A 27372-nucleotide genomic window follows, 5' to 3' on the forward strand; every position below is an offset into this window, starting at 1 on the left:
ATTGTAAAAAAAAGCATTTTACTAAAAAAAACCTAGCAGGTCAATCCATGAATCACATTTAATTGCAGTTGTTGAAACGGTTATAGTAGACAAATTGAGACATATCTTTGATATTCAACAACTGTTCACTAAAATAGTAAGCATGCTTTCCCCCCCCCATGTACACATCTCTAATTAGGTACTATATACATCATTATTCTCAACTTATGTAAATTCACATTTAAACCCAATTCAAAAACAATAGTAGACATACAAAAATATTGACCATTACCTCAAATGCATGAGAAGATAAGTCCAAAGACATTCAAGGGGGAAAAACGTGACTTGATTGTTTAGCAACAAAACCGATGCATGCACAAGTATGGGCAAAAAAGATAGGGTTGGCTAAGATTGTAAACTATAAACTATATGAGCATTTGTCTTAAATACATAGTTACAGTTGTTGGTTAGCTAGTGAATTTTAGCCATATTAGCATAGACATGACAGTCAAAACACCTCGAAACAAGACATGGTATCAAGAACAAGTTAAAACTAGCTGAAACAAGCCACTTATGATTCCCCACATGGTAGCTTCTTGTCATTGTTGCTAGCCATCTGGCCATCCAGAATCCCAACACAGACCTCTGCTCCATTGAAGCGTGCGCATCATTTGTGACGTTCTCAGCTAACCCGTGTATGCCTTATCTAAAGCAAAACCAACAATCCCTACTGATCCCAGTATGCATTGAGAAATGACTCCTTTCCATCTATAAATCCCTGATTAGTCTGAGTCACTGTCTCCATCGCTTTCTGCCTCCTTCACGTCCACACTGAACTTATACTCCTGATCACAGCCCATGTAGGCATCGCTCATGAAGTATAGTGTGTAGTTGTGAACGCCCAGCACTGGTGCAACAAAGTCCAGCTTCACCTGCAGTGGGAGAAAAGGGCACAGAGTGAGGCCAAGCAATGCTGACAGAGGGCATTCACCTTTAAGATTATTTTTGTACTTTGTTTTTACACCTACAAGCCATTTGCAACAATTTTGCACTATATGTAGGGAACTTTCAAATATATACAGTTGCTGCAGTTATTCATTGGCTCCACAAGATCAGATTGATGTGTGGTATTTAACTGACCTTGGCCTTCTGCTGCAGGGTCAGCCTCTTGATCGAGATCAGGCTGTTGGACTTGGGGTCTCCAATCACCACCCACCAGCCCTCCTCACGTTTCTGGAACAATAACAGAACAATCAAATGTTAAACATGGCCATTGTTGAGTTTGGGCTTTTTGAACGAATCAGTAGTGGAGTTCTGACACAAGCTGGTGGGGATGATACGTACTTGGGGGAAGAGTGGGGCAATAACGGGCCCAGTCACCTCCTCTTCTCTCTCCAACTGGACCAGAACCAAAACTGGACCTCCACTGTGAACACAAAGATATGATCAGACACCTTCACCTACTCCGTTTCTCTCTCATTCTCAATGTTCTATAGATTCACTGGGCAGTAGTAGTAACTAGTAAAAACATTATCATTATCAAACCCCTAAGCAAAGGGATAGTTTCCTGTGGAACTGATGTTTTTATATTTGGTCAAGCTATTTCCCCACAACGATCCCCTATACCTATAACAGCCCCCATTTAAATCACCTCTTGATGTTCTCCTTCTCTGCCACCTCGTAAGACAGTTCAATGTTGGGGTAGCGGTTACAGAAGCGAGCCACGTCAGCTATCTGGGTGTCTGAGAGCTGCAGCAGCCCACTACGATCCTCATCCTCCATCTCCATGATGTCAAAGATACTCTCCACACCCTGAGAAATACATTGAGAGATCAGCTTCAAGATACACACCCGAGCAAGATGGCCATCCCTTGTCTGGTAAATGAAAGTGTTACAAATGGATAGAATAACAGGCAGTAGTGGATGTGTTACCTTGTCTGTGCAGCGTTTGATGTGCTCTGAGGTGAAGTAAGGCAGCTGTTTGAGGTAGGAGTCCTTGGACCACATGGCCTGGGTGACCATCTGAGCCAGCTCCATAGCAGCCAGCGCAGGGCTCAGCCAGCCGTTACTGGATAGCACATCTACACAGGCCTGGATCAGACGCACAGCCTGGACAAGACACAACCATACACAGATTTTTAAAACTAGCACAATGAGTTCAACACTATGTCATATCAGTCTTAAGTGGTCAGCATTCTTCAGTTCGGCTGGCGCCGAGCCGAACCAAACGAGTGTGCTCGCATAGTCCCTTAAAAGAACGAGAACAAAAAAGCGGCAATAGTACTGTTTGTCCATTTTGAGAACCCGTAGCCAGGGTTACCCAACTGGCAGCCTATTTGGCCCCACAAGTTTTCGGAGCAAAAAATAATATTCTTTTTGGGACATACAGTGCACTCAGAAAGAATTCAGACCTTGACTTTTGACATTTTGTTACATTACAGCCTTATTCTAAAATGGATTAGATTGTATTTTTTCCCCTCATCAATCTACACACAGTACCCCATAATGACAAAGCAATTTGTTTGCTAATTTATACTAAATAAAACAACTTAAATATCACATTTACGTAAGTATTCAGACCCTTTACGCAGTACTTTGTTGAAGCACCTTTGGCAGCGATTACAGCCTCAAGTCTTCTTGGGTATGACGCTACAAGCTTGGCACACCTGTATTTGGGGAGTTTCTTCCATTCTTCTCTGCATATCCACTCAAGCTCTGTCAGGTTGGATGGGAAGCGTTGCTGCACTGTTTGAATGTCCACTCCTGCGTTGTCTTGGCTGTGTGCTTAGGGTCGTTGTCCTGTTGGAAGGTGAACCTTCGCCCCAGTCGGAGGTCCTGAGCTCTCTGGAGCAGGTTTTCATCAAGGATTTCTCTGTATTTTGCTTCGTTCACCTTTCCCTCGATCCTGACTAGTCTCTCCGTGTCCCTGTCGCTGAAAAACATCCCCACAGCATGATTCTGCCACTAACATGCTTCACCGTAGGGATAGTGCCAGGTTTCCTCCAGACGTGACACTTGGCATTCAGGCCAAAGAGTTCAATCTTGGTTTCATCAAACCAGAGAATCTTGTTTCTCATGGTCTGAGAGTCCTTTAGGTGCCGTTTGGCAAACTCCAAGCGGGCTGTCATGTGCCTTTTACTGAGGAGTGGCTTCCGCCTGGCCACTCTACCATAAAGGCCTGATCGGTGGAGTGCTGCAGAGATGGTTGTCCTTCTGGAGGGTTCTCACATCTCCACAGAGGAACTCTGGAGCTCTGTCAGAGTGACCATCGGGTTCTTGGTCACCTCCCTGACCAAGGCCTTCTCCCCCGATTTCTCAGTCTTGGTGGTTCCAAACTTCTTCCATTTAAGAATGACGGAGGTCACTGTGTTCTTGGACCTTCAATGCTGCAGAAATGTTTTGGTACCCTTCCCCACATCTCAAGGATGACCAATGGAAACAGGATGCACCTGAGCTCAATCTTGAGTCTCATGGCAAAAGGTCTGAATACTTATGCAAATTAGGTATTTCTGTTTTTTATTTTTTATATACATTTGCAAACATTTCTAAAAACCTGTTTTCGCTTAGTCATAATGGGGTATTGTGTGTAGATTGATGAGGGGGAAAATTATTTTAATCAATTTTAGAATAAGGCTGTAACGTAACAAAATGTGGGAAAAGGGAAGGGGTCTGAATACACTGTATAAAACACCAGGAAATCAGCTCCAAATGATTTTAATTTGGGAAATCTATTCCCAAGTATTCCCATGCATAATAGAGAGACACGTGATCATATACAAATGTAAGCAAGGTTTGAAATTGATGTTTTAGTCAAATATTATATATGTTTGGGATTCTTGCGGTCAATTTGCAGTCTACAGATTATTTGTAATAATGTTCTGGCCCCCCAACCATCCGCTTAAGAAAATATATCGGCCCGCGGCTGAATCTAGTTGATGATTCCTGCCATAGCCAGTATACACATCCTCAAAAGTCAGAAAGAGAACTCAAGGTATCTGTAATTCATTTACACGTTTTTGCAGAGATCTTAGTTGCGCAATTTTGCATCTGACTAGGATGTTTGGTGCAGTATTTCTCAAGGATTTTTTTTTGCATGAGGACGAGTTGTCTCTCGTTGAATGACAACAGGCACTTCATTGAAGAATCCCTACTGTTGACCAATCGCCAACGGGGGGTCATAGACTTCGGCTTGCCTCAAGAAAACATTTAGTGTGCCCGAACAGCTAAATTAAGTCCAAAACGTCACAAAATGTTGTCATAATATATGCAGACTACTTTACTGCTCTACAGATTCCATTTACCACAGCTAAGATTCCAACCAAGTATCTATTAATATCTCATTCAGGGAGCTGTTAGCTGGTCCTCCTCACCTTGCTGAGGATCTCCTCTGTGTCTGACTGGAGCTCAGCGCTCAGCTGCATCCTGGACAAGTGAGCCTGCAGCAGCAGGTTGGTCTTCACGTGGGGGTCGTTGAACTTGGGGTTGTTCAGTTTGTGTGGCACCTTTTGGGCCAGCTGAAAATACCACATATATAACTTGATTAATGACAAGTGTTTCCGGATGAGTATTTGTGAGCAATGAATTCACACTTTCCATTTCCTCCAGTTCTACATGGGTATTTGAGTGGGTTATAAATTCATATTATGATTATTGATGTGCATTAGTATGTTTACCTGTCTGAGCAGGTTGTCCTCATGGTGTCTGATGGGGATGTTCTTGTACTCGGCAGCATTGGAGATGATCTCAATCAATCCACGGATCTTGGTCTTGGCATTCAGGGACATGCTGAACAACTCTGATACAAACACAAATAAAATATGTCAGTAACGCCACAATTGTTGTACCTAGCAACACGTTATAAACTCAATGATGGATGTATTCTATTTCAACAGTTGTTTAGTCTATGCGGTGGTTCACAGTATAGGTGATGTGACTGATACAGCCATATTTAGTGATAGTTGGTTGTGGTAGTTCTCACCAATGGTGGTGTAGTTGATATAGTAGTAGGCAGCGATCATGCCCAAGTTAAGCGGTGCCACGTCCATCTCATCCTCGATGCTGATGCACTTGGACTGCTCCAGATCATGCAGGGTGTTCTCCACAAGCTCTGACAGGTGGTCTGATAGGTGACGGTGAGACATGCCTGCAGGGGAGGGATGGAGAGCAGCAGTTTAACATTAGACTACACATATACTGGTAACTGCCTAAATAAAGCAAACACTCAAGTAAATGAGGGATACAAAGTATATTGAAAGCAGGTGGTTCCTGAGTTAATTAAGTAATTAACATCCCATCATGCTTAGAGCCATGTATACAAATGCTGGGCAGGATATTATTTTGGCTGCCATGGCTATGCCCCCATAGGATGACAATGCCCCGATCCACAGGGCACAAGTGGTCAAAATTGTTTGATGAGCATGAAAACAATATGCCATGGCCGTTTCAGTCACCAGATCTCAACCCAACTGAACACTTATGGTAGATTCTGGAGCAGTGCCTGAGAAAGCGTTTTCCACCACCATTAACAAAACACCAAGTGATGGAATTTCTCGTGAAAGAATGGTGTTGCATCCCTCCAATAGATTTCCAGACATTTGTAGAATCTATGCCAAGGTGCATTGAACTGTTCTGGCTCGTGGTTGCCCAACGCTCTATTAAGACACTTTATTGGTGTTTCCTTTATTTTGGCAGTTTCCTGTATGTCTGGAAAATAAGTCAACTTCAACTTAAAAGCATATCGTCCAACATCTTTATAGCCCATCTGTAAGAGTGTCAACAGTAGAGAGCAGTCAGATTGCTGTAAGTGTCTGTCTCACCCTGCAGGTTGTAGTAGTTGGGGTTCTGGGTCATGCGACGGTACAGGAAGGTCCAGGTCAGGTAGTCCACCGCGTCCTGTTTGTTCTCCACCGTCTTGGTGACGATCTCAGCGTTGAAGTGGTCGTGCATGCAGTGGTCCAGGTGAGATTCCACCGGCAGGGGCTCATACAGGAACTTCTTGAAGAAATCCTACATTTGACAAAAAGAGAGTAGGTTATAAATGACAGAATGATGGAATGTGCGAGACAGAGAGGGAGTGAAAATGGAGAGGGAGAGTAAAAGAGGATATTGCCAATGTACCTTTTTGGAACCCTGACACATGATGACACAGCGTCCCTCATCGTCCTGCAGGGGCCGGTTGGCTTTGCCCACCATCTGGAGGACATCGTAGATAGGGTAGTCCACATAGCTGGGGACAGAGAGGACATGGTCACTAACACACTCAACCTGAGGCAGGAGGAGGTTCTGACTGGTAACGATTTGGAAATGTAGTCGTCACCAAAACCAGTGTCGTAGCTACTTACGCATGGATTTTGCCATTGTAGTACTGGGTGTCCATGACAACAACCAGGTGAGCAGAGATGTTGGTGCCCCAGCAGAGGGAGCGTGAAGCCACCACAACCTGGACTGCACCTGCAGACAGAGGACCAGCCACAGCATGTCATTTAACAACCACACCCCATAATTCCTCTAACTAGGCATCAGCAGGTCTAATGGCGTGGCCAGTTGTACCTGAGTTGAAGAGCTGCTCCACGATCCTGCGCTCTGTGGTGGACAGGCCCTCGTGCAGGTAGCCCACCCCATTGGCCAGCGTCTCCTTCAGGGTGCCGTCCGTCACCTTCTCCAGGAAGGGAGCCAGGTCCTTCTCAGTGCAGTGCAGGAACCTACAGGGAGATAGGGACATCTGTTACTGCTCTGAGACCTCAGGTTACAACACCTATCATTATTGGATACCTATTAAGAGTTTTAACCCCTTGCACCACTCAGAGATTAAAGGGTGAGGTTATGGGTCTGACCTCTGAGGGACCACGTCAGCAGCACAGAAGGTGAGGATGTCGATGGCGGTGAGGCGGGTCTGTCGGCGGGACGGGACGAACACCACGGCCGGTTTGGAGGGGGAGTGCTTCATGATGGCGTGGTACACTGGCTTGGCCATCGAAAGCAGGCGAGTCTGGGTGTGACTCACATTGAAGCCCTGAAGAGAGACAGCCATTACAATGAGGTTCAATTGAGAAGATGATATTACCCAGCCAAACAATAACATATTTTATGGACAAATCCTTACTGGTGTTATATCTGATAAGGGCAGGTTGATGATGATGTAACATGTTGAGAGGACATTAAAATCATGGTTCAGACCTGGATGTGCAGCTCCAGAGGGACAGGCCTGACGTTCGGGTGGAAGTTGAAGGTTGCTGTGGTGCTGCAGCCCAGCCAGTGGGCCACGTCTTTGGCGTTGGATAGGGAGGAGCTGAGGGCCACGATGCGGATGGGACGCTCAATCTGAGATGAGATGTACCTCATCCTGGAGCAGATCACCTCCAACACGGGCTGCAAGCAAGACAATGAGTGTGAATATCAATGTATTTTACTTCACGTCAAACAAGTATTGTATAGTTGCTATCTAATCAAAGCACTAGGCAGGTGTATATATAGGTTTTATCAGTTTGGATTCATGGCCTTACTCCATTCTCTCCTCCAATGAGGTGAGTCTCGTCCACGATGAAGAGACTGACGTTTTGGACGTTCTTCCTCTGCTTCCAGCGGCGCGACAGGATGTCCCATTTGTCCGGGGTGCTCACGATGATGTCACCCTTCCCCAGCAGCTTCAGGTCAGTGCTAGTCTCTCCCGTCAGCAACACCACCTTCTTATTCAGAGCATCCTGGAACTTCTGGTGCCAGTCAACAAACACCTAGACACACAAAGGAAGATGGTCAACGGAGGTGTAAGGAATGGGTAACAGTGTGAACAATTAGAAGTCAGATGAAAACAACATTATGTTGAAAGGGGCAATCTGCAGTTGCTACATCCAAATGAATGTACCCATTGATTCTTGAACTAAGCTCATAACTTATATTCGTCATCTGTCATACCCCACCAGAACCCCAAATATAAGCTTGTTTTATTCCAATGTTTGTAAACAAAGTATGTATAGCCTCAAAACATGATTAAAACTATAATTGTGATATTTGAGGGTGGGTACTTTTCTTCAGCAACTTTTAAAGTTGAAAACACTCCATATTGATAACTGTACCTGTTCAGCCAGGGCCTCCATGGGTGTGATGTAGACACAGCGTCCCTCTGCGTTGTGCAGCAGCATCCTCAGGATGGCAAACTCAGCACAGATGGTCTTCCCACTGCCGGTGGGGGCTCCCACAAACACGTTGTCGTCACTATTGTACACAGCGTTGAACACTAGAGGAAGACAGACAATACCACAGTTTATTCACAATTTAAGCACCAAAGATATAGAGGCATGTGCCTGATCGAAGTCATTGAATGGGCCACATAGATCTTAGAGGTCAGATGGGTGAAGTTAGAAACTGTTACCCTACATGGTGACACTTAAAGAGAGTCTCAGAGTGTGTCTTACCCTGCGTCTGGATGGGGTTGAAGAAGGGGAACTTGTTCTGGTAGAGGGTCTCGAAGGCAGCATTACGGAGGGCGGTCACAGGCAGGGGCTGCAGGTCCAGCAGCTCAGTGGGAGGGGGGTACTTCTCTGGCAGGATCAGGTGGCGGAAAGACACCGGCAGCTGGGTCTCACAGGCTGAGAGGAGGAGAGAGAGATACATTTTCAATGAACATCCTCTAAACTATATTTTCTTATACAGTTTAATTAACTACATTTGACATATTTAGCAGATGCCCTTATCCAGAGCGACTTACAGGAGAAAACAGGTTTAAGTGCCTTGCTCAAGGGCACGCCGGCATTTTTTTTTTTTGCCTAGTCGGCTCCGGGACTCGAACCAGCGACCCTTCGGTTACTGGCCCAACGCTCTTAACTATAAAAAAAAAAAAAAAAACTCATTTACTAATAATAGCTAGCCAGAGGATTGTCACTCACACAGCCAGTGGTCCGAGGCCACACGGATGAAGTACTGTGGGGGCAGAGGCTCGAACACGGGCACAAAGAAGGTGACCAGGTGCTCGTCCTGGGCGTACTTGGCCTTGAGCAGGAAGTACTCGTGGTGTAGGATGACCTCACTGTCCACATCCTCCACCAGTATCCAGAAGGCCTCTGACGAGCCATGCACCTGTAATGGCCACAGTGTGTTACACAGTAAGAAAGACCAAATGTAATCTGAATCCTGTTAAACTACTATAGCTTGAGGGTACTAAAACAGATCCACATATAGAAACCACTAACCTTGTCATCCCACTGGAAGTCTGGTGTGATGGTGAGTTCCACCTTCAGTGTGGAACGGGTGATGGGCTGCAGGTGGACGGCCAGGTCCAGTTTGGGGAACTGGTGCACGTACTTGTGGATGGTCTTCCCCATCTTGGGCATGCGGATCAACTCACCTGAGGGACAGAAGGACTTTAATGACAACATCAACAACCGGGAATGAATCAATGAGAATGTAGTGTTAGTGGGTGCAAGTCTGAGGTGGGGCATTTGGAGTGGACTGCAGAGCAGACTCACCAATCTCATTGTGGTTGAGGTCATAGAGGCGCTCGAAGGGGAAGTTCTTCTTCTCAATCTTCTTGATGACTTCCTCTGGGAGTTTCCTGAACTGACGCAGAGGAGACATGGACTGCCACCTGTGTAGGAGGGACACATTCACACAGGGAAGAACATCACATTTCATTCTAGCCTCGTCATGTAATTCACTAGGACTGTAGACTAAGGTGTTAATAAGTGAAAACTAGGAATAAACAGCAACGGTTAACTTACATCCTCTTGTCAATCATCTTGCAGAGGTTCATGGTCTTGTCTGTGAGCTGTGCCCATCCCCTGCTCAGGACGATCTCAAAGATTGCCCGCATCAGTCTTCCAGCACTCTGAGGAAGGACACAATTGAAGCTAGAATCAGAAGTTGAAACAATAAAGCATTCACCCCGCCTGTTTTGGTCAAAAGGTGAGTGATGGGCCTGGAGAAATGCAACCATACTCAAATTCATAGATGGAGCTATGGATGGAAGGACTGACCATCCATGATATCAAAATGATAGTTAACCATGTTGAGGATATACAGTGTTTGTTTACATTTATGCTGTTTACAATCATTGGAGTAAAACAAGATTATATTTGGGGTTCTGATGGGGTACAACAGTTGAACTAAGCTCATGAGGTATTGATAAGTTATATTCTTCAAGAATCAATGGGTATATATAATAATAATAACAACCAAAATTGGATGTTGCAACTAAGGATTCTACCTTTAATAGTCAGAGGCTGGTAACATACTTACATCAAATCAAATAAACAGACTTGGGCTTACCTGTGTCACATAGACCATGTCAGCCATCAGAGCAAAGCCCTCCAGTTTGAGCTGAGAGATGTAAGCCTGGAGCAGCACGTTGATCTTTAATAAGAACACACACCTCAGAACTGGTTCATAGTAATACATACTGCAGTGGTGTACCATATCATTGATCAGTGTTAGACCTAGGCTCAAATATATATCTGTATTTGATCATTTAATATCATTTCTGTGTATTTTCTAATAATGTGGCCCAAATCAACTACTTCTATTGGATTTCCTATAAATAGCCTACTATTTGAAAGTATCTTCTTATTTCAACTATCTAGGTTAAATGCATGGGAGTGTATTTGAGTCAGTGTATTTGTGTATTTCCAAATACATTCCAATATTTAAGTGCTTGTCTTTTCAACAAACAAAAAACATCTAAATACTTACTTCCAAATGTCTTTGAAAGTAATTGAAATACCCTAAATAGTATTTGAACCCAGGTCTGATCATTGACACATGTAGCATACCTTGGCACTGGGCTCCTCAATGCTCTCCTTCACTGGAATGGGAACTCTCTCCAGCAGCTTCTGCAGCTCCAGCTTCTCTTCCTGAAATAAATCCCCACGTGAGCATTTATGTATCTGTAGCCTTTTACTAGTAACTAGTTTTGTGTAGATCCAACCAAAAGCTCCCCCCCAAAAATGTGTGGCCTTTAGTAGTTGATATAGTATCCCAAAGTGGTGCATACCTCTCTGACAGTGATGTTCCTGAACTCTGAGGAGAGGGAGAAGACGCGGAACAGCTCGATCTCACTAAGGGTGGGCTTCAGCAGCTGGTTGTAGGTCTGGATGGAGTCGTGGGTTATATAGAAGTGACTGGCGATGCGACCCAGGTCAGTAACCTTCAGGGAGGGATGCGAAAATGTTGCCCAAAATATAATCCATCATGCACATCAATTTGACTCATTCATATCAATAACATAATCTTTGTTTTCACCATCTTAGAATCTTGAAGAGAGTTCTCAATTGGTCAGCATCATTGCATTGATCAACCTGGACAAACAGAGAATGTGTAGAGCGGTGTGTACCTGGAAGGCGCCGGTCCTCTTGTCGTACTTTACCAGGCTGTTCTTGTCCAGCACGTTGGCTGCAGTGTGGATCAGGTCCATCCTGCGGCGCTCCAGCAGGGGGTCAGAGCTGCGGTCGTCATGGGAGACCCCGTACAGGGTGGGGTTACGGAGCATACGCACGTACAGGTAGGTGTAACCCAGCCAGTTCACTGCGTCCTGATGAGGAGACAACGAGAGAGGAGTGAGCACTAATGATTCTAGCTGACCAGTTTCTGTACAGGTAAAGTGCAGTCTCAACAGCACACCACAGCATGTCTGTATGGTTATTAGTGGTGAGTTGTGTGTGTGTGGGGGGGGGTGTAACTCCAGTTATACGCTCACCTTAGCATTCTGCACATTGCCCAGTACTATCTCAGCGTTGAGCATGTCCGCCAGCTTGGACACCATCTGGCTCTCGATGGGCAGCTGCTGGTTGAGCAGAGACAGGTAGTACTGCAGCTCCCCGTGGGATGTGATCAGGATGCCCTCTCCCTTGGTGTCGTACTGAGGACGCCCGGCTCGACCAAGCATCTGAACACAGCGAGGTGTCATTCAAACTCACAAATACGGCCAGACTTTGAGGATTATTTAGCTAAGAAATTACACTGTGCTACAATGAAGTCTAGCCCTGTGTATGTATCTCAGTAGTCTAATCCTGCCAGTGCAGACTAACCTGTAGAATGTCCAGGGCTCCCAGCTCTGTCCATCGGCCTTTCTCTGGGCTGTACACCTGGGTGCCTTTGATGATGACAGTATGTGCAGGCAGATTCACTCCCCAGGCCAATGTGGCTGTGGACACCAGCACCTGAAACAGACGGACAGAGCCCTTTCAGTGAAACAGGTCCGGTGACATTGTAACAATAACTGACTGTATTAGAGCAAAGAAAATACCTGGATATGGCGATCAGCAAAGAGATCTTCTACCAAGGTACGGTCCACTCTGGTCATACCAGCATGATGGATGGCAAAACCGTAGGGTAGCAAGTCCTTCAGCTCAAGGTTCTGGGGGATGAAAAAAATGGATGTAATGTTTAGGGAAATGTTTTTTTAAATAATCAGATTTTGGTAAGATTTGGTTTTCAATGATATCCATAAAATTCTGGACATTTCCAGAGTTTAAATAGACTGACAGCTAAAATCAGTCTCCAGGTCAGAATCATTAGAGCTCACCTTGCACTGCTCTGCTTCAGTCCTGAGGACCTCGGTGGAGGCCGAGCCCTCCCTCAGGAACAGCCCCAGAGTGTCCTTCTCCAGACACATGTCCCTGATGGCCCGGGCCGTCTTCCCCGTCTCCTTCCTGGAGTGGACAAACACCAGCACCTGAGAAACACGGACACAAGTTAGCACAGGGATACTAGATTGTGTGGTACTGTCTGTTGCTCTTCCTCTGATAAACAGACATTGGGATTTTCTAGAGCTCATGTTTTGTGTTGGTCGCAATGCGGAGTCAGATGATGGTTAAAGAACACTAGACTCAATTGGCCCAGCGTCGTCCGGGTTAGGGGAGGGTTTCGGGGAGGCTTTACTTGGCACATCGCGCTCTAACGACTTGTGGTTGGCCGGGTGCCTGCAGGCTGACCTAGGTCGTCAATTGAACTGTGTTTCCTCCAACATGGTGCGGCTGGCTTCCGGGTTAAGCGGGCGGGTGTTAAGAAGCGTGGTTTGGCGGGTCATGTTTCGGAGGACGCATGACTCGACCTTCGCCTCCCGAGCCCGTTGGGGAGTTGCAGCAATGAGACAAGATCGAAATTGGGGAGAAACAGGAGGTAAAATACAAAAAATTAATAATAATAGCACTAGGCTGAGCTGGCCTCACCTGGTTCTTCCCAGCATGCTCCATGATCTTCTCATAGACGATCTCATTCATGATCTGGAAGCGCTTGATGGCCTTCTTCTCAGTGATGCCCACGTATGTCTGCTCCAGAGGCACTGGGCGGAAACTACAGGACAGAAAATACCATTATACTTCTGCTTACAATGCAACCACTCACAAGTCAAAACCTGTTAACCTGAAGTAGGATGATAAGTAAGAGTGTGGAGAGATTGTCCCTCCTTCCTGAGCCCTGGCTGACCTGTTGTCGAAGTAGAAGAGTCCCTTGGCGGGGTCCACGCGCAGGCAGGTGGCCACGTCCTCGTAGTTGGGCAGGGTGGCACTGAGACCCAGCAGACGCACGTCCTCCTGGGTCAGCTCCACGTTGCGGATGGTCCTGGCCACCAGAGACTCCAGGACTGGCCCACGGTCGTCATGGAGCAGATGGATCTCATCCTGACCATAAGACACACTCAGTTACACACAGTACTTACACCCAAGGAGTTTAGAACTACAGTTTTAAAAAGAATGTTAAAGAATGTAAATGCTTGGGAAAGTAATGGGATGTTTGACTAAACACTCAAAGGATCTTGCATTAAGTCCACAAGAGGACTGTTTGAGAGTGTCTGTACTTACAATGATGATGAGGCGCACTAGCTGGGTGTAGGTGCGCTCGCCTCCTTTGCGCGTGATGATGTCCCATTTCTCTGGGGTGCAGACGATGACCTGGGTGGCGTTGATCTCCTCTTTACACAGCTGGTGGTCTCCTGTCAGCTCAGACACTGTGATGCCGTAACTGGCCAGACGCTGGGAGGGAGACAAGCAAAACGGATCAAACAACAGGACATTATGCCGTATTATGATTTATTATACAAACACAGCTTAATTGGCAATTCAAACCCTTGACAGCATCTAACACTGAGTTCTGACCCCATAGAAAGGACAACAAGTCTCACCTTACTAAAGCTCCCCACCATCTCCTGTACCAGCGAGCGCATAGGAGCAACGTAAATTATCTTGAAATCGTCCAAGTTGATGGTTCCGTCCAGGTTGATGTGCTTGCCGATCTCCCTCAGCATTGCCATCAGGGCCACGTTGGTCTTGCCTGCCCCCTGGAGGCACCCAGGGAAAAAGACAGAGGGAGACCATACATAGGGATAAATTAGAAAACAAAACAAAGAAAGTTTGACAGTGGCACTTTCGAACATATGCAACATGACAGCATGCTGAGCAGAGGTCTTGGGAGAGAAGTATTATAGTTGACCGTGGTTTATTTACTAACCGTAGGAGCGCACACCAGCAGGTTCTCGTCGGTCTCCATAGCAGTCTTGAACAGTTTGCTCTGGATGCGGTTCAGGGTTTTGAACCCTTCGAAACCTGCCTGGGCATACTTGGGAAGCTTCTCAATGGTCACCAGCACCTAATAACACAGATAATCAATTACGAGGCTTGGCTGACAGTTCTTGAAAACGAGACCATTCACTTGCTAAAAGCCTCAGTACTGACTACAGTAAAAAAAACACATACACAGGCGCACACACAAACCTCATCGTCAGCGAAGGGCTTGGGCTTGAGGGCAGGAACGTGCACCTCCTCGTAGCCTTTCCGCTGCTTGCGGAAGGAGCCGTCTGGTAGTTGGCACCTCTTGTTGGCCATGAAGTGGCTTCCCTGGGTGAAGGCCAGGTCCTCCAGGTCCAGCAGTTGTTTAGGGGTCATGGTCTGAGAGGGGGTAAATGATTCAAGTTAGTATTTAGCATCAATGTATTCATATTAAATGCGTGAGTGGCATTGCAACGTGTGTCATGTTTGCAATGTATGCGCAAATCGCCTGTGGACTACACAGTGGGTTGACGGGCTATATTCATGAGTGCATTATTCATGGTTCTCCTCCTCACCTCTCCATGGTCGATGTCCATAGACTCCAAGTCATTGTCCACGCGAGACTTCCTCACTCTCTCCCTGCGAGATCGCTCCTCCTAAAGACATGAACACCAGCCATTGTTTGAGACCAAGGGAACCAACATTAAATGTTTAGCTGATCATTTGTTTATGTATTTCAGTCTGTTCCATATAGTTTATATTGCACAGTATAGAAACAATGATTTATCCAGTGATTAATGCAACAATGAAGATGGCGTCTTACCCTAATAATATCCTCCTTCTCAGTCTCCTGCAGCTGGTAAAGAACTTTGGACAAGTCTGGATCTGCCTCCATCTTACCTATGATCTTCTCCTTCTCTGCTTCGCTCTGAGCACTTGCCAACATGGTACAGTACTGGACTGTGAAGGAGGAGAGAAATTGATTATGAGTGACCTTTCAAATTTGGTAATGCAAGCTGTGATTGTCTCCGTTGTGAAAATGACAGCTACTCACTCATCCGGCGATGCTGCCGAAGGATTTTGATGAAATCGAAAGTGTTGAATCCCAACAGTAAGACCAGCTGGTTCTCACATTCTCTGTCATCACTGGCCGTCTGTGGAACACAGAGACAGTCAGAGCCCAAGGTATCCACACAGACACAGGCAGACACACTGAAACAAATAAACACACACCTTTAGGATCTCCAGAACCTCATCTGCTTTCTTCTGAGAGATTATGGCATCGTCATAGAAACGGCTGAGCTGACGCTGGAGCCAGAAGGCATCGATGTCACGAGGGTGCAGCTCCTTCTTTTTGGCAGTCATCACATCACCTGTCACACCAAGCTACAGGGGAACATAGAGATACATGTTTATTAGTGCAACGGTTAAAAAATACATAGTAGTTTAGTATGAACACAGGTGTGTGTTGTCATGTGAACGAGGGGTCTTACGTTGGCCGTCAGGGTGCAGCCCAAGTCTGCTTCCTCTCCTTCACTCTCTTCATCTGAGCCATCATCTCGCACCTCCCCAAACTGGTCCTCATCACCCTCTTCCTCATCAGATTCAAACTGGACATTCACCCCGTATGTTTCATCAATGTTGTCATCTGTACGACGAAAAATGTATTCGTTTGAGTGCATAATACTAGCCTAGAAATGAAGGCATGGTCGAGTTGAGTGAACATGATGTAAACATTCCTTTAACATTGTGTTTGTTTCCTTACCCATGTTCTGGAGCTCTTTGTCACCCCCGTAGTCACTGATCTTCTTGCCCAGGTTGACCAGCACGTGGTAGCGTGTGTCATCTGCAGGCCCTAGTAACTGCTCCACTTCACGCCGTCTCTCCTTGTCCCTCATCTTGTCATTCTTCAGCACAGCCAGCACCTCGTCAGCTGCTCCACACAGGATATCTCTCGGCTGCAGAGACAGATACACATCACAGGCATATTCAAGTCATCATTGATTTGAATATAACGTTGTTAATTCCACCATTATATATTGTCTGCATAGTGTTCTTCAAACTTTTCAAATCAATGACTCTTGAGACAGACGCATAATTGCACAAGTGCCTTAATGATTGTTTCTCTGACCTGATCTCCCAGGGCAGCCTGGATGAAGCTGAGAAGGACCTCATATGTCTCCCTGGTCTCCTTGGTCTTAGGCTTGTACACGATGCCCACCATCTCATCAATGCCCTCTGACAGGAGGGTGAAGCCCTTCATCTTGTTCATGTCGTGCCTGTCCTCATCTCTCTTCCTCCTCCTGCACAGTTTAAAAGACAAAGGTGGAGGGAAGAGTCATACATGGGTTAGTTAGTCAAGAAGTGATTCAGACATGCACCAGGAAATAGACATGAAGAGGCACTTGTAGTTACTTTGCCCGTCTCTCCTCCAGCATTGAAGGTTTGGTCCTCTGGGACTTGTCACCCATCTTGGTTCCCCCCAGCTTCCCCACCAGGGACAGCACCTCTCCTGTGGGCTCATCACGCCTTGTGCGGTCAATGAGCGAACGGTCCGCTTGTAAGACCAAGTTGGAGTTCTATTATTGGACAAGAGACAAATGTTAAAAGGAGGAACTGTAATGCAATGTAAACTTGCCTACACCAAGTTATTCTTATGCTGGCTGATTATACAGAGTTACTGAGGCCCAAAAACTACTTATTTTGAGGAATTCGTGTTTCCCAACATTGGACAATCAACTGTCTAACTAGCAGACTAGTTAGTTAACTTATCTCGCTAACTAGCTAGTAACTGGTCGTGCAAACGCGGCTGGTTAGTAACCCGTAACTTTTGTCAGTTTTGGTAGTTAACGTTACACGGTTGTGTCCAGCTACGCTAACTAACGTTAGACACTGCGAACTAGCTACCTAGGCGCAACAAAACAGTGAACATATTTCCAAGAAGCTAACGTTAGCTAACTTAGTTCAATTTCATTCTCACCGCTTTGTACTCATACTGCAAGCTACGTGCAGTAACATCTGCCATTGTTGAATTAACGTTACCGCACTTTTGTTGTTCAACAATGGAACAATAAATACAGGTAACGTTAAGCAGAAATCCTCTGTATCAATACACACTTAGCAATACGTGATGTACTTTTTGTAAATAAAAGCGTTGGTCATCCGTTCCGGCAAACACTCTCCAACTACAAGCACCGAATCAGTCACTACTTCCGCTTCTGTCCGTGTTATAGGTCAAATTCGAGGTTCGTTTTTTTTTTTACAGTGCTCTCTATTGACTCGATGAAGCATCACCGCTCTGGCCAACTTCATTATTGCAAAGATATAGTTTTCTAGAATCTAAACTCTGTTAAGTGGATGTAGCCTCCCAATATGTCAGTGCTGCATCTGCTAAGAAATGCTTTATTTTATTGCACATGCGGTATTGCACTCGCCCCACGAACACACTCAGCACAGTGTCCATGGTCCAAACCCCAGACTGTTCCTCCTCAACCAGCACTGACTGTATTATTCGCAGGCTGGGCTTTGGTGCCAATTATATAATGACAAGAGGTCAAATAGGTTTGTGAATACTGCCCAACAAAGGCATAGCTAATAATTAGGCTGCTGAGCCATTCTTTAAAAAATTGGTTATGAAATTGCCTGCAGTTGCTCAATTCGCTTTGTGTTTGTACACACTGCAATATAATAATATAGTTGTAGTGTATAGCCTAATCTCTATCGCATAGCCTATTTCATTGCCAATGAAATGCTGGATTGTATTTTAAATCTATATGTAGGCTAGTGTGTGTATCATCTCCTGGATCTTTTCCATCCCTAAATACTTCCATACCTGTGCGGCAGATCACCTCAGTCCCACCCAGTGTCAAATTATCTGGACACACACACACACTAGCCTACATATACATTTTAAATACTGTCCAGTGGTATCCACAATTTCATTATTATCCTATAGATTTTTGTCACCCAAGTGCCGCACATAGCATAAATGTTTCTATCATTGTAATCTAGAGTGAATGGCAACCTTGATTAAGTGAATGAAAGACTAGAATAATCTAGATTTTATGAGGATTTCAATGTCTCTGTATTGTATGTGCCTCCGCAAACCATGACAGAGGGTATTGATCTATTATTTGACTATTCAAAATGAATTGACGTTTTTACTGCATTGTATTTTCTTGCTGGTAAATGTGTACTGACATTATAACAACAAATGGGTTGGTAATGTCATTTTATTTTGAATCAAAAATTGAATTAGAAACGCCTTTGGAGGTACACCTCCTAGTTCTGCTGTAAACTAGACATTTTACAATTTTTCAAACAATTCATTACATGATAGATAGATTATCAACATTACATAGTAATCAACTTCAATGATGCTGGATACTGTGTATTAAACACAAGTGTATAAAGAAACAAAATAACAGAGTCGGGACTTGGTATGTACAGATAACATAAACATGCTGAAACATATTTTTCAACACAATTTGTAACTATGGTCAGTGAGGCAACAACAGTATCCCCGGCTGCAGCGTAGTAGACCCTCGTCAGGGGTGAAGGCAAGGTCATCCCAGGTCCATTCGAACCTCACAGGATAACATAGGTGAAGAGAGCCATGATGGCAGCACTGATGAGCCCAGAGATGGGGACGGTTACAAACCAGGCGATGAAGATGTTCCTGAACAGATGCCAGTCAACAGCCTTCCTGGAGCGCAGCCATCCAACAGCAACCACAGAGCCCACCTGAGAATGCATAACAGAAACTTTACTCAACACTATGCACAGGTTCACACTGGTTTCTACCGTTTCACACTGGTCAATGAATGAATGAATGAATTGTTACTTATTAACGTGTCATGCGACTCCTCCGGTATGGTGTTATAAAACACACATTTTCCAAAATATTTTATAACAGTGTTATAGCACTATAGACAGTTTCTCGTTAGGCTAAGAAATTGGACAGACTCATCTATACATTTAAACTTGAATTACCTTGCAGTGAGTTGTGCTGACAGGGAGACCAATATTGGAGGCCACTACCACTGTGAGTGCTGAGGACAGTTCAATGCTAAATCCACTGGAGGAAGCAAATAAGATTCGCAAGAGGTTATACAGTATACTGTGTAATAAGAAACAAGAGTACAGTGAATGATATTCATACTGAATAAACATTGGGAGTTTGAACAATGTGATATATTGTTGTATTGGCCCAAAGACTTCTGTAAAACTCAGATATTTACTTTCAGTGCATGGTATACCTGGAGGGGGTGATAGTTTCAGTGCATGGCATACCTGGAGGGGGTGATTGGGGTGAGGTCCTTGCCCATGGTCTGGATCACTCTGCGTCCCCACACCCAGAGCCCAACAGTGATGCCCACTCCTCCATACAACAGCAGCCAGATGGGTGTGGGGGCATCGGACACCACAGAGCCACTCTCAAACACGAGCCACAGGGCCACCAGAGGACCAATCGCATTACTGTGAGAGGATAACAGCCTATAATCAGCCTATGATAATACACAGACAGTAATTCTTTCTCTATATTCTCTATCCTAGCATACCTGACATCATTGCCTCCATGGGCGAAAGAGCCGAAACAAGCAGTGAGAATCTGGAGGAACCGGAAGAGATGTGTGACCTCTGGCCGGTCCACCTCCAGCTCATCCTCCTCTAGAAGTATATCCTTGCCAGCCTCCAGTGTCAGCCCCACAGCCCCTGCCTCCTCCTTAGCCACTGTGCCACCATCTGCTACAGCTGAGCAGTAGCTGTTGTAGCTGTCATGCCGCAATCTCTTCCGCTGATCTGCTAGATCTCCCTCCTTGTATCTGGGGTCCCCATGGATGCCATAGATGGCCAGGGTGTAGGACGTGTAGCTGTTGTTCCGCCGTATGGGCCGTCCATCATCGTCACCAATGCAGTCACCCACCTTGGCTAGGTGAAGCTTGTGCAGCAGGTCTTTGTAGAGCCCTGAGTCCTTGTGTACAGTGTGAGCCTGACCACTGTGTGGGTCCGTGATGGTCATGGGGCCCATGCCATTAATACCTAAGAAGGATAACCAGCAATAATACATTCAGTTCAAACAATAATGATGAGTGTACAAATACTATAATACTTATTATAGTAATGTAATAATATTATAATACTTTATCTATATAAAATGTATACCTTTACAAATAATGTCTTGTGCCCTAATTAAAATGGTCACTAGTCACTTGCAACAAAGTAAGGGGATCTCACCATTGCTAGCTTCTAAGTCTTTGGTGTCCATGTTGCTGTCCAGATCAGCCTCCTCTGAGCCTCCAATCTTAAAGGCCGCCCTTTTCGCATAGGCTGGCGGTGTCTGGGGAACAGAGTCAAAAGGATGAATTGTGGAGGGATGCTCCTGTGGGGCAGGTTTGGAAGGGGTCTTCTCCATCAGTGGAGTCATACAGGGGCTGGAGGCCACTTTACCTGATTGACAAACAGGCAGAAATGGAGCAATCAGGATTATCTTCATATCAGTCAATTCCCTTTAAATCAACACAAGTTTGAAGTCCAGTATTTATTTTGTGCAAATGAATGAAAAAGGACAGCAATGCCACTTACGCCTGATCTTCTTCTTGAGCCGTGGACAGACGAAGAACCACACGACCATGGCTGTGATGAGGGCGCAGCCTAGCGAGATGAGCAGTGTTAACCACCATGGCATTTTGTCGAACCCCAGCACTATGTACAGGACAAGGGAATGAGGAACAGAATGCTCAGAGGATGCTTTCACTAAAGCATGTACCCTCCACATAATCCAAGGTCATCATACACAGCACCTGCCATGGGAATGTCAACATTTCCCACTGTATTATATCACAGTCATAGCAACAAAATTCTGTCCAAAACATCGAACATGTCTCAGTTTACATTCGTAGTTGGGTTAGATGCATTTTCTAAAATTAGAAATTGTACATACTTCAGTAATTTGAATAAAGTAGAACGTGACCTTATCATTTAAGTTATGCAAATGGCCAGTACACTATTCAGTGTACTATTGCTTGTGCCTTCAAAGTCATTTTAGATAATCACTAGGATACTACAAACCAAATGCTGTCCTTTGATGGTAGTTTCTATGCCCCTGCCTACTTCATAATCACATGAGATGGGAGACACGTGGTAGATTTCTTGAAAACTTTTGAACTTCCAGCTAAACTGTTTGTGTACGTCCTCAGAGATTAGCAGTATCAGACAGAGTACATGCTCCGCACAACAGATAATGGGAGTCAGACAGGCGCTGTGGCACAGTGATTATGTGATTTAGGGTCACTTTAAAATAGGCCAGTGCATTACTATGTACCAACCACTAGTAATTGTTTTTACTTTTTTGTTTCTTACTTATTAACATATGTTTATACTATATGGTTAGTAACACAATTTTCATCAAATACTTACCTGTTTAATCCGGTAGAGAATGAAATGTAATAGACTAACGTATGGCTAACTAGTACATTTAATTAAGAGATGCTCTATCAAAGTGTCTCATAGTGGTATATGAAGCAAAATAAGATGTCTAGCTCTGCCTATTTTAATGAAGACTTGACAGAAGTAAGAGAGAGGGAGCAAAACACCATTTACAGCCAAAGGCAGAGACGAATAATGCAAATATACAGGATGGAAAATGCTGTAATGTAGTGACAATGAATCTCCTACTGCCATAGATATAGCAAGAGGCTCCCAAAAGAACACTTCTTATCTCGTCAATCAGAGTTCTCCAACCCTGTTCCTGGAGAGCTACCCTCCTGTAGATTTTCACTCCAACCACAGTTGTAACTAACCTGATTCAGTTTATCAACCAGCTAATTATTAGAAACAGGTGCGCTAGATTAAGGTAGGAGTGAAAACCTACAGGACGGTAGCTCTCCGGGAACAGGGTTGGAGTGAAAACCTACAGGACGGTAGCTCTCCAGGAAAAGGGTAGGAGAGCCCTGCTCTAAATGATGCTACACAAAATTGTGTGGTTCTGATTATGTGTGTCTGTTGGAGTGAATGAGATTATCAACATTAGTTGTGATACTGTGAGTGTCTGAGAAACAGAAAAAGTGGACAAGAGTATGTGAAAAGAGTATGTGGGCAAGCATTAAAACGAGCGTGGTAAAAAATGTTGTCCTGCTAAATTAGCAATACCATACAGAATAGCCTACATATTGTTGTCTATGTGTGCTGTATGTGTGCTGTGTGCAGGGGTTATTGTGTGTATTAATCCCAGGCCAGTTGACTTCTCGAAAAGTTCAGCCCTGCAAGTGAAACACACATTTCTCATTTAATATTTCTCTCAGTGGCTCATTCAACTTGAAAAGAAAATTGTATTCCAAAACACAGTATAAGAAATGTCATTGCAGAAGTTCTGACAGCGGTAGGCTTGCTTTTCTGAGATTCAGGTTGTTAAATACACTGAATGACAAAACATAAGAGTGAAATATTTAGAGATGTCATCAAAGCAGACTCCTTGGTGCCTCCAGTGACACTTTTTTATAAGGCATCAAGCGTGCTCCAGGGGTGTCAATGGTCCCTGCATTAGTGCTGTGAGAGAGTGGTTTGAGAGGATGAAGTAGGTGGTGTGTATGTGTGCATCGTGATAGAGTGTGTATTGTACTCACAGGGGGCTCCAGTGAACATGATGGAGAACAGGTTGATGGCCATGGTGATAGCATAGAAGACAGGGAGAGCTCTCAGGCCATTGGGAACAGGGTCCTCCTGAGGAAGACAGGATGGGTAATATCTGGCTCGGAGTACATAGTTAAGGATCTCTTCTTAAATATCACTGTTATTTCATATATTCCTCAGATACTCCCCATGTTGTGTTGAAACAGTCATTTTATCATTCTACATTCACTCCCAGAGGAAAGTTTAAACACTAAAAACAAGAGTGAATTACAGGTTTAGCCCTCTTACCTTATTCAGGATGAACTTTCGAACAAAATAGAAGAGAATTGCTGACATGATGCCTGACAGCAGAGGTGAGAGGAACCAAGATGCCACTACAGAGAGAAAAGAGGGGTATTTTAAAAGAGAATCCTTTCAAAGCATATTTTAACTAGTCTCTGACCAACACTATTCGTTAACACTTTACTTAACACAGACATATATAATGCATTATGATACAGATATAATGCATTGTAAGACTTGTCATAAGCATGCATGTCACCCTTTTAATGTAGTCTTATCATCTCACAATAAAAATGTCTGTGCAAGTCACTATTGCGGCATAGTCCCTATTGCAGCATATCTCCACAGTCATTTACATACCAATGCGTAGTAGCTCCATCCATTTGACCCCGTGATGACCTTTGGCTACCATGGAGAAACCAATTGTTGCACCCACAATACAGTGGGTTCCAGATATAGGGAGCTTCAAAAATGAAGCGGCCAGTTGCCACACAGCAGAACCTGTAGGACACAAGGATGAACAAAGTCCTCATTTGTTGCCCTTTTCAAAAGGATATCAATAAATGCTTTTGAGACCTTTCAAATCAACATAGCATGCAAGGAGTTTCTGAAATCCTAACAGTGACCATCATATAAGCACTCACCAAACATGGCACTGATGGAGCCTGCCATCAGCACGTGTTCGGAGCCGTTGTACATGTTCACGTCGATGATGCCCTTGCGGATGGTCTCGCTGACTTTGGCCCCCAGCAGCATGGAGCCCACCGTCTCAAAGATAGTGGCCAGGATACAGGCCTGCCGTAGGGTGACCACGCCAGAGCCCACCGCCGTGCCAAATGAGTTGGCCACATCATTGGCCCCCACAGAGAAGGCCAGGATGAAGGCAATAACAAAGCCCAGGATCAGTAGCCACAGGTAGCCTGACATATCGCTCGAATAGGCCGCGGTAGCTAAAGTGGTGGCTGCTGCAAGAGATGCTATAGTGGTAGATTCCATTGCAAAAAACTTGTGTTTGAATCTCAAAACTAAATTCTAAATATTAGGATAGTTTCATAATAACTTAACAATGCTTTCCAAGATTATATGATTAATAAATAATGAGGTATATTGCTTCTTTGAGATTCAATAAATAAATGTTTCAGGTGTCCTGCCTCAAATCAAAGAATATAGCTATTTTCTTACTCCTTTCCGAGCTCTGGTCAATAAGAGGCTAAAGGGAAGGGTAAAACAATAATTGTTATCTAAGTTTACAGAGCTGGTTTGAGAGTTTTCTTAGACACTGGGATAATATGCAAAGGACATCCATTGTGTGGTAGCCTCAGCAGGTGGTTGATGATATACAATATTCTGCAAAAAAGACAACCAAAAAGATTAATCCACCACACTGAATCAGAAGTTCTAAAGTATTGTTTCATTTCAGCATTTAACACTCATTACATACTTGTACTGACATAAACATATTAGACCAGGAGTTAACAGACAGGACCAAAACAGTCACTATGGATCAGCAATGTTACAGCATGTCTGCTGACAGATCAAAGTCAATATTGATACAACTTGGGCTGCGTCAAATTAATGACCATTGTATGTGTGAAAAAAAGCAGACAGTGGCCTTTAATTTGTGGAGCAAGAGCACATCCAAGAATTGGATAACCATGGCGTGAATCGTTACCCTAAGGAGTCTATGTTTTGTACTGTAATTTGAGAGATGGTACTTTAGAAATCATGTATGATGGCTCAAATTTAATTTAAATCTCTGAAATAATACAGTATAAAAGTAGTTTTTCTGTAGGCCTTCACAAGTTCATACACTAACATAAAAGTAACATACTTATATAATAAATTAGCACAAAAGTAGATTTCAAGCACTTCAAGAGCAGTGTTATTTGATTTAGTGAGGCCTTATCCATGTAGGCTACATAAAGTTATTATAGACCACAGTGAAAGAGGTCTTATGCAATAGCCCGACTAGGCAACCAGAAAATACCACAGTTCTGTGTCTTGCATAACTTGCAATGAATAACTGACTGGTTAGGCTGCTTCACATGTGCTTTATACTAAAACCAGTTATGAAATTAAAACAAGTGGAACATAAAACCATCATAGAGTAGTAGCCCTTTAATTGTCAAATTCTGAAAACCACAAGAGGAACAAGAAGTTGCTTTATACTCACCAATAATGTAGCCAAATAAGTTTCTCTCCGAGGGCTGTCACTCCGCTGTTCGGTTGCAATAAGTAGGTGACATTCAAAAGACTGTGCGTAGCATGTGTGTCTAGAAAGCAAGCATCCGCAGTATCCTGTCACTTGTCCACTTATAGGCTAAGCAGTCATTGGAGGAGAGGTCTATTTCAAGTGGCGCTGCCCGTGTTGTTTTACGTTAAATTGCTTGTGGGTTTATATTTGTTCGGCAATGGGTGGAGAGTAGCCTAACGGCTCATGCGCACGGACGTTCATTTCTAATCATAAGATCGCAGCTGCCAGAGGCAAGGCTTAATAGCCTGTTTACAGGAAACATTATTTGCAGCTCTTTTAGCAAAAGGCACACCTTGTTCAGCTAACTAGACCATTTTCTTCCAGGCGTTGTGTATCCTATAACTTAGGCCTATTACTTAATTGTTTGAGATTCAAATCTGAGTTTCAAATCATGTTCTAAATAGTTTTTAGTGGTGTTGCTCTCATGAGCACTACACATCATGGGATGCAGAAAGTAAATATCATGGGATGCGTTACCTCCATAGCTTACTTTTTTGAGGTGGGGTTGGTGGCCCATCTTCCAGTGTATGTGCATGTGTTTATGATTACCGCAGCTAGATCAACCAATTTCAATGCAAGTTGCTTTCGACAAAAAAACGAACATATATTTTACAGGCTAGGCTATACTCCTAGAGTTAATTAACCAAAATGAAACTGTATACAGTGGTGTAAAGTACTTAAGTAAAAATACGTTAAAGTACTAGTTAAGTAGTTTTTATGGGTATCTGTACTTTACTATTTCTATTTTTTGCAACTTTTACTTTTACTTCACTACATTCCTAAAGAAAATAATGTCTTTTTTAATCCATACATTTTCCCTGACACCCAAAAGTACTGGTTACATTTTGAATGCTTAGCAGGACAGAAAAATGGTCCAATTCACACACTTATCAAGAGAACATCCCTGGTCATCCCTACTGCCTCTGATTTGGCGGACTCACTAAACACAAATGCTTTGTTTGTAAATTATGTCTAAGTGTTGAAGTGTGCCCCTGGCTATCCATGAATAAATAACAAGAAAAGTGCTGTCTGGTTAGTGCTGTCTGGTTTGCTAAATATAACGAATTTCAAATGATTTATACTTTTACTTTTACTTTTGATATTTAAGTATATTTTAGCAATTACATTTACTTTTGATACTTAAGTATATTTAAAACCAAATACTTTTAGACTTTTACTCAAGTAGTATTTTAATGGGTGACTTTCACTTGACTCATTTTCTATGAAGGTATCTTTACTTTTACTCAAGTATGACAATTGGACACTTTTTCCACTGCTTGTCTAGAAGAAAAACAATAGTTCTAGGTAGCCTGTAATATACACAGAGTGCACCAAACATTAAGAACACCTGCTCTTTCCATGACATAGACTGACCAGGTGAATCCAGGTGAAAGCTATGATCGCTTATTGATGTTTCTTGGTAAATCCACTTCAATCAGTGTAGATAAAGGGGAAGAGACAAGTCTCCATAAGAGTCTATTGACCCACCATCAATCTAATGAACATAATTTTTTTTAAACATCAAAATCTGTCAGTTTAAGGTAGATATATCTGTTTTGTTTCCATATATCTGTCTCAATTCGCTGCATCCGCCTATGTTGCCCTTCCCCATCTACGGTGGAAAATGGCAGAGCTACAGCCCTGTTTGTCAGCCAGGAGACATCCCTAAAATCGATCTTCTCACGAAAACGTCTGTAGCATTCGAATGGTTTGACTAACTAATATGACCACTCTATGGAAAGATGAGACTCTCAC

At 44.0% G+C, this 27372-nt stretch overlaps 2 protein-coding genes across 2 annotated transcripts; both read right to left on the bottom strand.

Moving 5' to 3' along the window:
• Positions 1-534: 534 nt before the first annotated feature.
• Positions 535-17630, bottom strand: LOC121530848 (U5 small nuclear ribonucleoprotein 200 kDa helicase-like). The gene is made up of 44 exons (XM_041836134.2): positions 17431-17630; positions 16866-17029; positions 16582-16753; positions 16216-16408; positions 15944-16098; positions 15684-15836; positions 15505-15604; positions 15274-15410; positions 15026-15106; positions 14676-14849; positions 14413-14550; positions 14087-14242; positions 13767-13937; positions 13393-13586; positions 13137-13260; positions 12491-12640; positions 12212-12322; positions 11994-12125; positions 11663-11851; positions 11300-11497; positions 10961-11113; positions 10740-10820; positions 10240-10323; positions 9693-9799; positions 9441-9559; positions 9165-9319; positions 8862-9051; positions 8391-8564; positions 8052-8212; positions 7482-7709; positions 7156-7347; positions 6813-6991; positions 6529-6680; positions 6321-6429; positions 6097-6205; positions 5796-5985; positions 4958-5122; positions 4653-4774; positions 4350-4493; positions 1912-2088; positions 1631-1791; positions 1324-1405; positions 1120-1212; positions 535-911 (listed from the first exon to the last, which is right to left on the bottom strand). Exons 1-44 carry the CDS (start codon positions 17473-17475, stop codon positions 762-764), a joined length of 6414 nt encoding a protein of 2137 aa, XP_041692068.1. The 5' UTR covers positions 17476-17630; the 3' UTR covers positions 535-761.
• A 1034-nt stretch (positions 17631-18664) lies between these two features.
• Positions 18665-25745, bottom strand: slc20a1a (solute carrier family 20 member 1a). Its single transcript, XM_041836133.1, has 11 exons — positions 25537-25745; positions 24008-24710; positions 23724-23864; positions 23370-23455; positions 23075-23171; positions 21036-21155; positions 20688-20900; positions 20012-20492; positions 19743-19928; positions 19443-19527; positions 18665-19193 (listed from the first exon to the last, which is right to left on the bottom strand). The coding sequence occupies exons 2-11, from the start codon at positions 24357-24359 to the stop codon at positions 19038-19040; spliced, it is 1917 nt and encodes a 638-aa protein (XP_041692067.1). The 5' UTR covers positions 24360-24710; positions 25537-25745; the 3' UTR covers positions 18665-19037.
• Between the last annotated feature and the right edge of the window lie 1627 nt (positions 25746-27372).

This window comes from Coregonus clupeaformis, chromosome 18 (genome assembly GCF_020615455.1).
Source record: "Coregonus clupeaformis isolate EN_2021a chromosome 18, ASM2061545v1, whole genome shotgun sequence".
NCBI classification, from domain to species: Eukaryota; Metazoa; Chordata; class Actinopteri; order Salmoniformes; family Salmonidae; genus Coregonus; species Coregonus clupeaformis.

Excerpts from the sequence above, each read along its gene's own strand:
- LOC121530848 (XM_041836134.2), bottom strand. The coding sequence starts at position 17,475 with ATGGCAGATGTTACTGCACGTAGCTTGCAGTATGAGTACAAAGCG. Across the intron at positions 11,114-11,299 it reads AGAGGACCGGCGCCTTCCAG|GTTACTGACCTGGGTCGCAT; the intron begins GTACACACCGCT and ends CCCTCCCTGAAG. Across the intron at positions 1,406-1,630 it reads GAGAAGGAGAACATCAAGAG|TGGAGGTCCAGTTTTGGTTC; the intron begins GTGATTTAAATG and ends TTGTGTTCACAG.
- slc20a1a (XM_041836133.1), bottom strand. The coding sequence starts at position 24,359 with ATGGAATCTACCACTATAGCATCTCTTGCAGCAGCCACCACTTTAGCT. Across the intron at positions 23,456-23,723 it reads GATGGAGCTACTACGCATTG|TGGCATCTTGGTTCCTCTCA; the intron begins GTATGTAAATGA and ends TTCTCTCTGTAG. Across the intron at positions 21,156-23,074 it reads CATGTTCACTGGAGCCCCCT|TGCTGGGGTTCGACAAAATG; the intron begins GTGAGTACAATA and ends TCCTGTACATAG.